At 32.2% G+C, this 13,722-nt stretch overlaps 1 protein-coding gene across 2 annotated transcripts in view; it reads right to left on the reverse strand.

Moving 5' to 3' along the window:
• Positions 1-13,722, reverse strand: part of LOC111420243 (Akt kinase) — a 42,305-nt gene that overhangs the window by 11,612 nt on the left and 16,971 nt on the right. For both annotated transcript variants that reach the window (XM_071199768.1, XM_071199769.1), the window contains exon 3: positions 11,056-11,818. In XM_071199768.1, the coding sequence (XP_071055869.1) occupies positions 11,056-11,818 (763 nt within the window). The remainder of the gene's footprint in view (positions 1-11,055; positions 11,819-13,722) is intronic.

Consider the following 13,722-nt stretch of genomic DNA (forward strand, 5'->3'; position numbering starts at 1 on the left):
AGTACTAAAAAAGCGGGTGAAAATACCAAAGATTCATTTTTTGATTTTAAAGAACAGGAAAAGCTGAATATATTTCGACCAGGTCAACCTCGTTAATAAGTTTAATAGCCTCAATTTCTTCAAAGAAAAACCGATATGGAATAATAAAATATTTAAATAATCAAAATAAAACAAGTATAAAGTAAACAAAATATTCGTGAAATATAATTCAATATTGCCTTCTTCAGCTGCAATAGAACGATCTCCTCTATGGTGACGATCTCTTTTGCTCAAATTGTAAATGCACCTAGACGGCATGCATTGAGCAACTCAATATTGAGAAACTTGAATTACTCAAAAATAAGGCATTTCAATTAAGATACCTGACGTTAATTCCGGTTTGCTTTTCCTTTTTTGTGTTTTTCTTAGATATTGTTTTTGTCACTTTAATTAGAAATTGTTAATTATGTAGTACTTACTTTTAGGTATGTTATGTTGTGTTACATATTACATATTCATATTAAATATAACCTGCTTAATTGCAACAATTTTTTTTTAATTCCAATTAGGATCTACAGTTTTTGTCGTGAATTATTGTTTATGGTTCTCATTGAAGAATTATGTAGTTTGTTTAGCTTACCCACACAGTCTCAAATGCTTTGATTGTACTGTGCTAATGAAGTGTAACAAAGCATAAAATTTAATTGGTCATTGCCTTACTCCTTCGGTTTTTACCTTACTGAGAGTACAGGGTGTCCCAATTTCGATGTCCGCATAGGCTATCTCCGAAATTAAAAGAGATAGAAAAAAAGTAGCTTACATGTCATGATCTCGTTTTTCGAGAAAATGCTAATTCCGAAAACTCCGAACAGCTATCGTCTTTTGTTTTCGCCCTATCGGCAAAAACTGAAAATTTTGCAAAAACGACAATCGCGAATATCTCACTTATTATCAAAGATGGAGTATTATAAATAAAACATTATATGGGCAACTTTTTACGAAGAATTCAGTGGCGTAGGTAGAATTTTTTTCCCATCTTTTATTTTCGAGATTTTAGACATAACTTTATTTTTTTAAATGGAAACCATAGTTGGCTATGACTTAAAATAATTTGTTATTTTCTTCTGATAACAAATATATATAGTTTGTGGGGTATATTTCTTATAGTTATTGAATAATTAACAAAAATTCATTTTGTTCCATCTAAATCTAATGTATGTATTTAAAAGTTAATGTTGCTATGGTGATAACCATACATACTATGATGGAATATAATGTATCAATTTTTTTTGTTCTTTCTAAAACTATTGTGTGTATTTAAAACTTAATGTTGTTATGGTGATAACCATACCATGAGGGAAAGCATTGTTTCCAATTATTGTCAAAGTTTGTAGCAAGGACAGTAGAATAATCTAACAAGACTGCTACATCCAGTGTAGTCGACTATGGGTTGGTTGCCCGCACTCTACGTCACACTATTTGCCACGCCTGGTAACTGTCTATGTTTTTAGAGGTTATATGAAGGACATTAATACGTCTAAAAACATAAAACTTCAAAACTAATATGAATACTTCTAGGATATAACCTCTCACAGCAAACGCATAGACCATGACAACAGCTGGACGTGGAAAATGGTGTGACGTAGTTTCCGGGTAGGCAGTCCTGTCCAGTAACAATGGATGTAGCAGTCCTGTTAGATTCTACTGTCCTTGAGTTTGTAGTAGTATTTGATAATTCATTAACTACTCTGGCATTATGTGCTGGTGCTCCGTCATATTGAAAATATATCATTTGAGACATATTTAGTGGCCTTAATATATTGAGGTATTTCCCTGAGTTTAAGTTTTTATGGTAGATACTATATGCCAAAATTCTATTATCTAAAAGGGCGCACCATACATTAAACCCCAATCTTCTTTGAACACTCAGAGACTTTATCGGTCCAGATAACATTTTGAACAAACAGCAGATTATTTAATTTTTTTAAATATCATCTACAAAATTCTAATCTTCGATTGACATCTCCGGCACGTAAATAATGAGTTAGCCCCGCTTTGTATGGTTTATACTTATTTTTCTTTCATATTCGGGAGCAGCGGCTTTTGGGTCAGACGTCTTGTTGCAATTTCTCTTGCAGGTCATTTTGGTATGTTTTTGTATGTGGTTTGGGAAAGGACCAAATATCTATTAAATTTTCTGCTAATAGGCTGAAGGTTTTTTCGTGCGGTTGTCTTCTTTCTGGATATCTTGTGAAATAAAATTTCGCGGCTAACGTCGCATTCTTATCTGATAACATATAGCATTCCATCATGTTACATTTTTCATAATTTTCGAAATTCATTGTAAAGTTTTATTCAGTTTTGTTATACTTTGACACTTAACATGCTGGTGCATCGTACCAGCACATAATGCCAGAGTTGTTATCGAATTTTTAAATACAAACTTTGGTAATTATTTGATACATTATGTTCCATCATAGTATGTATGGTTATCACCATAGCAACATTAACTTTTAAATACATACATTAGTTTTAGACAGAACAAAATGAATTTTTGTTAATTATTCAATAACCATAAGAAATATACCCCACAAACTATATATATTTGTTATCAGGAGAAAATAACAAATTATTTTAAGTCATAGCCTACTATGGTTTCCATTTAAAAAAATAAAGTTACGTCTAAAATCTCGAAAATAAATGATGGGAAAAAAATTCTACCTACGCCACTGAATTCTTCGTAAAAAGTTGCCCATATAATGTTTTATTTATAATACTCCATCTTTGATAATAAGTAAGATATTCGCGATTGTCGTTTTTGTAAAATTTTCAGTTTTTGCCGATAGGGCGAAAACAAAAGACGATAGCTGTTCGGAGTTTTCGGCATTAGCATTTTCTCGAAAAACGAGATCATGACATGTAAGCTACTTTTTTTCTATCTCTTTTACTTTCGGAGATAGCCTATGCGGACATCGAAATTGGGACACCCTGTACATAATAGTTTTAAAGTACTTAGATCTGCAAGGTTTTGTTGTCGGTTAACTGAGTCATTTTCGAGAAAAGAATAGAATCATAATCTGACCTCAGAATTTTAATTAGGATTTTGAGATATCTGAGGTTATGTACAAGAAAAATGTCTTTTGGCTATTTTTGAAGTTATATACGGGACGCACAATATTTTTTACTCTATTCTGTCCATTACATCATCCAGTACTACCCTTGCCCCTCAAAATGCGTTATTGAATGACACTGAACTATTTTTCCTTCATAAGATATGACCCTCGAAGTTGAACACTGAACGCGGTATGAGTATGAGTACCAGCCTCCAGTGCCGCCGGTTTCGCGCGGCATAGATACTTAACTTTTAGATCGAGAGAAGTCATTTATTGCGTTCTTCTCTGTAGGTGGTAGCTATTTATATATCTATATACGGTTTATTGTCATGATGTGAGTGCCCTTGTGCTAAAATGTGAACTGTTACATGACCCTACCAATTGGAGGTTGTTTATTGATTTCTCTAAGAGAAGTTTAAAAGAAGTTTTGCTGCATAACTTCAATAAATACGCTTCCTTATCTATCGATCATTCCGTACACTTAAAAGAACCATACTGATACAATGTTAAAACTATTCTTGTAGGTTTTAATTATAAACAGCACAAATGGGATATGTGTGAAGATTTGAAAATTACTGGCATGCTTCTTGGACAACAGTCGGATTTTACAAAACGCCCATGTTTTATATATTTATGGAATAGCAGAGATTTTGGAGTAGTTAGTAAAGGCGCTTAATAAAAATGGTGCTTGTTTTAAGTACCTTGTAGATAAATATCTCAACATTCATTGACAACATTCGAGAATTGATGAAAACTACTGATTTTGAAAATGTAATGATGTTGGATAAAAAAGATGCCTGAACTAGCTTCAAAGATGTTGTCAATGGTCCCCCCTAAAAAACTTAGGTTGTAACATGAGCGTGAAGTTATTTGTACTCTCATTTATATTGGTTTGCTGACAATATAGGTGATGTTAGCGAAGACTAAGGAGCGCATTTCTATCAGGATATAAAAGAAATGGAAAGAATGTATCAGGGAAAATGGTCCATATCTCTGCTAGCCGACTATTGCTGATCATTTTAACGTGATGAGCCACTTGCTCAATATAAGAGGTGATCTGGCACAAGATCTATGGAACACAAACCAAAAAGTATATAAATACAATACAAAATTCGACTGGCGTGTCTCCCGCATACGACAGTACGGATCCATATGCTGGGTTCCAACTTATTACGTCATTTTAAAATGGCCATAACTTATCAAGGAAAAATCGTACAGCACCATTCGAGAGCGCATTTTAAAGGGTACTATATGATGAAATAGATAGAATACAGCAAAATAATATTGTGCTTCTCACACATAACTTCTTCTTGTACATATCCTCAAATATCTCAAAATCCTGACATGATGGTTCAATTCTGAGAACCTGAAAATTACTTCGGAAATGATCGTCAGTTAACCAATAACAATCAACACTCCTTTTTTGCAGGTCTGTGTAATTGTAGGAATTATAAAACTTCCAGCATTCACATCATCTTTATAATGAATTACAGAGATAAGAAAATTTAAGTACTCTAACGAGCATAATAATTTTGTATAGATCATATTTACAGCATCGTTTTAGTCAAAAAATTGGAATCTGTAGTAGCTACATGATTCGTCTCAAAATAATTATGCACTGTACATAATACTCTTTGATTGTAAGTTAATTTTTTTTTCACTTCATTCACTCCATTAATTTTGTCACTAGTTGTGTACATCAACTGTAAATCCCGGTGCGAATCCTTAAGGCAAGCTGCTAAAGCCAGCGTCGCGAATTGGCTGCTTCAATCTTGAATAACATGTTTATTGGAAACTGCATTTGGTTTTCTAATATCGTTGGCCTACGAAGGATCACTCTTTTTATTCAAATTTTGAATTAAAAAGAGGGACTTGAGGGACTTTTTAATTCTTCTTGAAATTGCTTCTTCTAAAGTACTCTTACAGTCTTTATATTAAATCTCTTCATGACATGCTTATTTCTTGTGCTGAATAACATCAACAATATTAATAATAGATCAACTTATTAAACTTAAATCTTGAATCATTAGAAAGCCGGTTAATATTCGAACTATTTTGAGGAGGCAAAATTGATAGCATTTTGTATAAATATGTTTAAAATTTGCATTCTATAACATCTTATGTAACTCGATTAATAACATTAAAATCCAGCATAACTCCATTACCACCAATATACAGGTGTCCCACGTAAGCAACAAATAAACAGAAATGCCATTAAGAAGCCGAGATACGCAGTTCTTTCTTATTGTTAGACAAAAGTTGTAGGAAATTTAGCACAGTATAAACGGAAAATATTTTTATACATACAGGCTGTTTCATAACGACGTACTGAAATAAACATGTGTTATTTTAACTGGAATGATATAGTTTTTATTGCGTATTCTGATTCTACACACAAAACTAAGTTGAGTTTGATAAGACATGTTGATACACCTAGTGAGTTTTCGAGAAAAAAAATCGCAAAGTTGACAAAGTTGCCGGCACCGTAAAAATCGGATACTTTTTTCATTTAACTCGTTGTGAAAAGAAAACCGTGGACCCGAAAATTTTCAAATTAACATATGTTACGTAGAAATGTTCAGTGATTACAACAAACTTGGGCAAGACTAGTTAATCAGATAGAGAATTTAATTCTCTACAAATCTTCAGTACATGTCCCTATACCTATCAGTTGTAGTTTGTGGGATATTCTAGAATTAATCAATATCATGCAAAGAATGGCAGATCTTGTTCATTTTCTCATTAGTAGGCCATGAAATAAGACGATAAATAATTCACAACCAAACTTTATAAGTGTTCAAATATCTGCCATCTGTGCTTTATGCATAGATGAAGCCGATTTACTAATTCTGCTTGAACATTATCTAGTGTTTCAGCAGAGACATTTCTAAAGCTTTCCCTTATTCTATTCTTCATATCTCCTTTCGTCGTTGGAATATTAGCGTACCACTTGGGTTTTGACGTATACCCAGAGGAAGGAGTCGCGGTTAGTTAGATCAGGTGATCTTGGTGGCCACGGTATTGGACCTCCGCGACCAATCCAATGTTTTCCATATCCAATATTTAAAAAGTTTTGAGAAATGTTCCGGAAGAAACGTGCAAATGCCCCGTCGCGTTGAAATATCATTTTTTGTCTAGTTTCTAAATTTACATCTTTCAGCAACTCTGGCAACTCTTCTAAAAATGTTTTGTAAATTTGTCCTGTCAGTATGCCTAATTACTTTACGGTTAAATATTCCGCCCTAAACATTTAACGACCATACATTTTGATTATTTACGCGCCTTAGCCATAGAGGATTTTCGGTTGCATATTATGTCGGTTTATTAACTCGTTACTCAAAGTAGCTTCATCACTAAATAGAATTGATGATACGAAAAGAGAGTTTTGATTTATTTCATCTATTGTTGTCGTACAGAAAGCTATACTCTGTTAGCAAAATCATCTCCATGAAATCCTTGGTGGTAGTTGTGAAGCCTTATAATTCAGTTTAGTGAGCTTTTACTCATATCTGTTGCTATATCGATCTGTCGTGTACTCACATGCGGTTCTTTTACAAACTCAATAAAACATTTAGTTCGTTGTTCTCTTCTCGAACTACATAAGACTTTTTTTGGCGTTTAGGTATGTCAACACTTCCATTATCTCCAATATCAGTTCATTATCGAAACATCGCCTGCTCGGAAGTTGGGCATTTGGGTTTCTTTCACGATATACTTGAGCAAGACGAGTATTTTGTTGACATTGTTCCAAAATAAAAACCATGGTCATAAATCCGTCTTTTGTGTAATTCATAATCAAGCATTAACCAATAAACATATAGACTATTAATAACAATATGACATTTAAAAATTCGTTTAATGAATTTTAATTTGAATTAATTATTGTAATGTAATTTAACACCTGTGAAATTACAAATAATTATGGCGGCATCACTTGAAAGCTGTCAAATACATATACATATTTCATGGTCTACTAATAGAAAAAAGAATAAAATCTGCCATTCTCTGCATGATTTTGATTAATTCCGCTCTATCTCAACAATTGCAACAGATAGGTATAGGGACATGTACTGAAGATTTGTAAAGAATTAAATTCTCTATCTGATAAGCTAAACAAATATGGGGTGTTATTAATTAAATTAGACGGATTAGTAACGTTTTCACGTTCGAAAATTGTTTAATTTTTGCAATAATTAATGTAAAAGTTTAAAATTCCCCACCCCCAACTAGGGATGCAAACGATACATCGATTTTTCGAAAACATCGATGTATCGTCCATAAGTATCGATGTTTTAATAGCGATGTTGAAGTCCATAAAACATCGATACATCGTTCATTATGAACGATATTTTATCTTCGATGTTTGTTAAAATAATCGACCATTATTTCCATGTTTGTATAAAAGAGCAATGAAATATTTTCCACTGTTAGCAACTTCAGTGTCTAACGAACGATTATTCACAGAAGTTTTCGCAAAAATTAATCAGGAAAGGAATCGCTTATTAGGCACCAGGTTGTCAAAGTTAAGGTTCTTGAATTCTATACTTAAAAATAAATTTAAATAACATTATCTATGTGTTTTATCATATTATAATAATGGTCCGCGTTATACATCACTTGACTAAGCGACATTTTAACCTTTTTAGAGATTTTCATGCTGTCTGGTAAGTAAAGGTGTAACATCTTAGAAAAAATACAGAATACCGAGAGACCTAAAATACTATTTGTTTTAAAGGATAAAGCTAAGCGCCAATCACGTTATACGATTTCAAGTCCGATTTGCATCATACGTCTAAGACCCGACTTAGATACACCAAGAAATTCAACAATAGAAAAAATAGATGAACCTACAATTTCGAGTCAGTGTCCTTTTCTAGATGTTAGTATAAAATTGAAAGTTTGTCTTTTATTTTATATAGAATTTAAGTCTAACAAGTTTCGGCTCTTAGCCACCTTCAGAGACTCTACAAATAGATTAACATCTCTCATCTTATCCATTTTACAAACGACAGCGGAAGATAGCGCTAGTTAGTATAAGATATCACTGTTGCACATTTTTATTGCACTAAAACTAGAACTAACACTAGACCGAATATTTCTAGTTATAGGACTAGTGTTAGTTCTAGTTTTACACTAGCACTATCACTAGAACTAACACAAGATCTAGAACTAGAATCATTCGGATTTAACCGTCTTGAGAGACGTGGGAATAAATCCGAATGTTTCTAGTTCACGGTCTAGTGTTAGTTCTAGTGGTAGTGGCAGGTAGCGCTAGTTAGCATAAGATATTACTATGTTGTATAATTTTATTGAACTAAAACTAGAACGAGAACTAGAAACATTCGGGTTTAGTCGTGAAAAAAACTTTCAGTTGTCAATATCAACTTTAATTTTATTATTACCTTTAAAGTGAGTCCAAACTTGACACATTTATCTCAAAAAACCAAAAAATTCGAACTTTAATTTTGACATAATTGTCAACTTCATAAAAAATCCTTTAAAATGAGTCCAAACTCGACATATTTAATTTTAATATTAATGGAAATGTAATCACTTCCGGTTTGAAACGTCCACGTCAATTTTGACATATTTGTCATCTTCATTAAAAAACCTTTAAAATGAGTCCAAAGATGACGCACTTATCTCAAAAAACAAAAAAATTAGAATAAAAAACATTAAGCCCTAAGTTAGCAACAATGAAGATAGCAATTTAATTTTTAAATATTAATACCAAACTTAATTTTTTATTTTTTTTTATATACTTTTGTTTTTGTGACAAATATTAAGACATTTTATAAAAATTATGAATATGTCAAAATGACATTGACATTTCCAAGCGGAAGTTGCTTATATCTCGATTAATATTGGAATTAAATATAACATGTTTGGACTCATTTTAAAGGATTTTTCACGACGATTACAAATATGTCAAAATTGACATTCTTAACCGGAAGTTGACCAAAACTTCATTAATATTGAAGATAAATATGTCGTGTTTGCACTCATTTTAAAGGATTTTAATGAAGATTACAAATATGTCAAAAGTGAGGTTGACATTTTAAACCTGAAGTTAATTATCATGTAATAGAACTTTTATAACTGAAGTTAATCTAGAGTTAGTCACTTTTCCGCACTTTCTTTATATTTTTAACATGTTTTTTGGGTCATTTCACATTGATTAAAAAAAGTCGTCGATTTTTAAGCCACATGATGATTCTTGAATTTTTCCCAAGTTTCTTAATATTTCTTTCGTTAAAAAAGAGCGTTCTTAAATTTTAATCTGTAAACTTGTAACACTTCGTCCTTAGTTTCATTTTACAACTTTTTAAACATTAATTTTGTAAATTAGTAACTAATAATCTGATTTCGACATTGATATGTGATCTTTTTTAACAAAACAAAAAGAAATATTAAGAAACTTGTTTGTAAAATGGATAAGATGAGAGATGTTAATCTATTTGTAGAGTCTCTGAAAATGGCCAAGGGCCGAAACTGGTTAGACTTAAATTCTATATAAAATAAAAACCAGTTTAAAAGTACAAAATCAAACTCTAGATTATTTTCCTCAAAAATTTTTACACAAATCGTCATCATTTTGTCTCTAGTTTTAGTGATTAAATTTATGATAATAAAGTTATTATTATTATTATTTGTCGCTTAGTCAAGTGATGCAGAACGCGGTCCAAATATTATTGACTATTATGATAATTCTTATAATAAAAATTCAGCCACTGAACATTTTTTTTAAACATCGATGTATCGGTATAATACGTCGATGTTTTCGACATCGATGTTTTACTTTTGGAAAACATCGATGTTCTAATATCGATGTTTTTATGAGCGATTTTGCATCCCTACCCCCGACTCCAGAAGACGTTTTAAGCAAGAAGAAAGAAATCACAGACGTTCAAAATGTGACTTTTGTGAGGGGTTTTCTTCTTGCGCATAAGATTCGTAGCATTGTCTCTCTCCAGGAATTTTATTAATTTTTATACGCTCCAATCATACGCTCAAATCTGAGTGACGTACTTTCAAGTTCGCGTCCTGTAGTTTCAAACTTTATTTATTTTTTTTTTTTGAAAAACTATGCCTCAGAATCAAAAAATTAAAAATATAGTGTCAATCAATTTTAAAAAAATTTCGAATAAGCCAATAAAAAAAAATACTTAACGGCCTTATTGCTAAAAAAGTTTCTAATTAAAATAACTCAAAAACTAAAAGCACTAGGTATAAACATGTCTTATCAAACTCAACTTAGTTTTGTATGTAGCATCAGAAAACACAATAAAAACTATATCATTCCATTTAAAATAACATATGTTTATTTCGGTATGGAACATTGTGTATGCATAAAAATATTTTCCGGTTATAGTGTGCTAAATTTCCTAAAATTTTTGTCTATGGAAGAACTGCGTATCTCGGCTGCTTAATGCCATTCATGTACCTTTGACAACCCAGTATACCAGTATTGCATATACCAGTTATTTTTAAAATCTTTTGTAATAAGAGTTTTGAAGTATGACAACGTATTAAATTAACAAAAAGTAGTTTTGATAACTACCAATAGATTATTTCCAAGTATCAATTTTAAGTTTTCAATTCCTATCTAAGTTAATCTATGTAAATAATGAAATGGTCACATCATTGACTATAGTCCATCAATGAGTATACGCAGCTACATATCATTGCCTCGCGAATTGATTATATTCTATTTGATAAGTTGCTACAAATTGAATATAACTTGCCAATATAGACATGTAGCATCATCACAAAAGTCAAGGCCATTTACTTGTACCAAACTTATTTGCAGAATAGAAATAATACAAGTTGATATATATGTTTATATACTGTAGATATACAGTAATAAATCATTTGATACAATGATCTTGACATTTGCGACAAAGTAATTCATTGTAATTATACGCCTCAAATACATAAAATAAAAGTAAATTGTTCATTTTACCATTTCATACATGACCACTCCAATTCCCCACCAGTCCACAGCTCTTCCATAATCGTTGTCTTCAATAACTTCAGGTGCTAAATACTCGGGGGTTCCGCAAAATGTCTTTGTCGTTCTTCCATACGTAATATCCTCTTTACAAAGTCCAAAATCGGCGATTTTAATGTGTCCGTCTTTATCCAAAAGGAGATTTTCTAATTTTAAATCCCTATAAATAATTCCTATTGAGTGTAAATAACCTAAAGCCGAAATAATTTCGGCGCCATAAAATCTTGTTCTATCTTCAGAAAAAATCCTTTCCCTCGATAAATGGAAAAACAGTTCGCCACCGTTAACATATTCCATAACAAAACATAACCTATCGTTTGTTTGAAACGAATATCTTAGAGAAGTTAGAAACGGATGATTTGTAGATCTCAAAACACGACTTTCCGTTTGAGTATGTGCCACTTCGTCTTTCTGTATGATAACTTCCTTTTTTAATATTTTTATCGCGTACAATCTACCGGTTGCTTTTTCTCTGCACAAAATCACTTTTCCAAACGTTCCTTTTCCTAACACCTTCAAAAACTCAAAACTTTCCAACGTTACTTTTCTTCGTCCCGTTGACTTTGAAATCGATGTTCCTTGAACCGAAAATTTCTCACTTAAATCGTTTTCAGGCACTTCATCCAACGTTGAAACCATATCGATATCATCACAACTTTGATTTGAATTTGATAAACGCTCCGAAACTGATTTTATAGCTGCCACCCATTCCTCTCTACATAAATACAAGAAAAATAGAATCATTAAAATGGTTTAAAAGTAATTAAATAATTTAAATTATATAAGATAATGTTTTAAAATAAATCTAAACAAGATTGGTTTATAATTAACGCCAGGTTACATAAACTGGGCCTCTTAGCACCTTAGACAGATGTTTATAAAAACCTCCTGTCTTCTATGTTTAATAGAATAAATATAGTTTTTCTGTGGTGGTTTAAAGTAACAAGTTGTTTTTTGTTTTAGTCAATAAAATTACAGTGATTTGCAAATAAATATGAATAAATCTGCATCAACCAATGTTGTGTACGGCGAATCCAATAGAGTCCATGATTAATTCCTAACAATTCGAGAAAGGATCAATAACTACGCGAAGAATGCACCAGATGTGGAAATTATAAAATCTAAGGGACTCGTCCGAAGAAACCTCTCGGAGAAGATCGCCATAACATGCCAAATGACTCAGATGGATGAAAGTTCGAAACTAACCGAACTTTCGAGATTAGTAATCAGTCATGCGTTATCAATGTTGTCATTATCATACCAGCTGGTTCGCACCATTCAGTACAGCCGATTCAATCGAAGAAAAATTCTCTGCAGACAACAACGCATCTCCCAAAATCTGTAGAATATCGTTGCTACCAAGGGTAGCAAATATAATGTTTAAAGAAGACAATATTTACGTTTTGGCATCAAAATCTGGAAAATTAACTTCAGCACATATGAAAAATTGGCTACAAAATGTATATTTTTCAAATACTGGTTCCAAATCATTATTACTATTGGATTCTTGGGGTGGCCATTGCCCTGATGTTATTAGTGAAGTAACTCCATTAGATACTAATTTTAAACACTTATCCATACCTGCAGGGACAACTGGTCAAATACAGCCCCTAGATGTATTTGGTTTCAGGATATGAAAAAGTTTTATTAAAAAATTCTCTGGCAAAGTTTACCAGTATGTTATCAATTTAGATCAGAGGGATAATATATTAAAATTGCAGTCCGTAACAGATAGCCAGTTGTCTTCCCCTCGGTTTATAAATGTTTTTAAATACGCATGGTTTGCAAGTGGATATGTAGATAAGAGACCAGATCATTTTTAAAATCCCGTGAAGGTTTGCTTTTCCAGTGAGAAGCCAACGTCTGATATTAGTGGGGATGTAGCGGTCATAACATGTGCATGATGTCAAAAATACTTATGTTTAAAACATTTTTTCGACGACTATCATTTTTGCCAACAGTAAAAATAAATTTCACACTTTTAAACACGCAACATAAGAAACGTCAATTAGTAATGTAGAATAAAATTTTTTGGTTTATTCACCGATTTCATTTGTTAGAATCTGAGGAAAGATTCCTAGAAGATGTACAGGGTGTCCTGTTAAGCGTACGGAGCGGCTGTATCTCTACAACGGTAAGGCCTAGAGGTTTGGGAAAAAAATCCTTATAAGCAATGCAACCAAGAGAAATAGCTGGATATTATTTTGAAGTTCGTAATTCAACCGCTAGGGGGCGTAACTGCCATAGAGAAACATAAAATTCCCGCTATCTCAGAAAATTAGACGATGAGCTATAACTTTGACAACATCATTTAATAGCTTGGATAATACCGCATCGCTTTTGTTTTGCGATATTTCTCATATCTCTCATAATAAGGGAGGAGGAGGCCAATGCGTTTTCAAATGTTTACATTTTAATATCTCCTGGACCATTCAACCGATTTGAATATTTTTGGTCTTGTTTGAAAGAGCATTTCATGCTCTTTTAAAAGATATTTTCAGTAAGCCCGCTTGGTTTAAAACAAATAAGCTAGAGGGCGTTATCTGCAGCGGTTACATATTTTTGTGATTTTTGAAAAAAAATTAAATGGAACGATACTATTTACTTCACAGACCGTTA

The sequence above is a fragment of the Onthophagus taurus genome, chromosome 11 (assembly GCF_036711975.1).
Source record: "Onthophagus taurus isolate NC chromosome 11, IU_Otau_3.0, whole genome shotgun sequence".
NCBI classification, from domain to species: domain Eukaryota; kingdom Metazoa; phylum Arthropoda; class Insecta; order Coleoptera; family Scarabaeidae; genus Onthophagus; species Onthophagus taurus.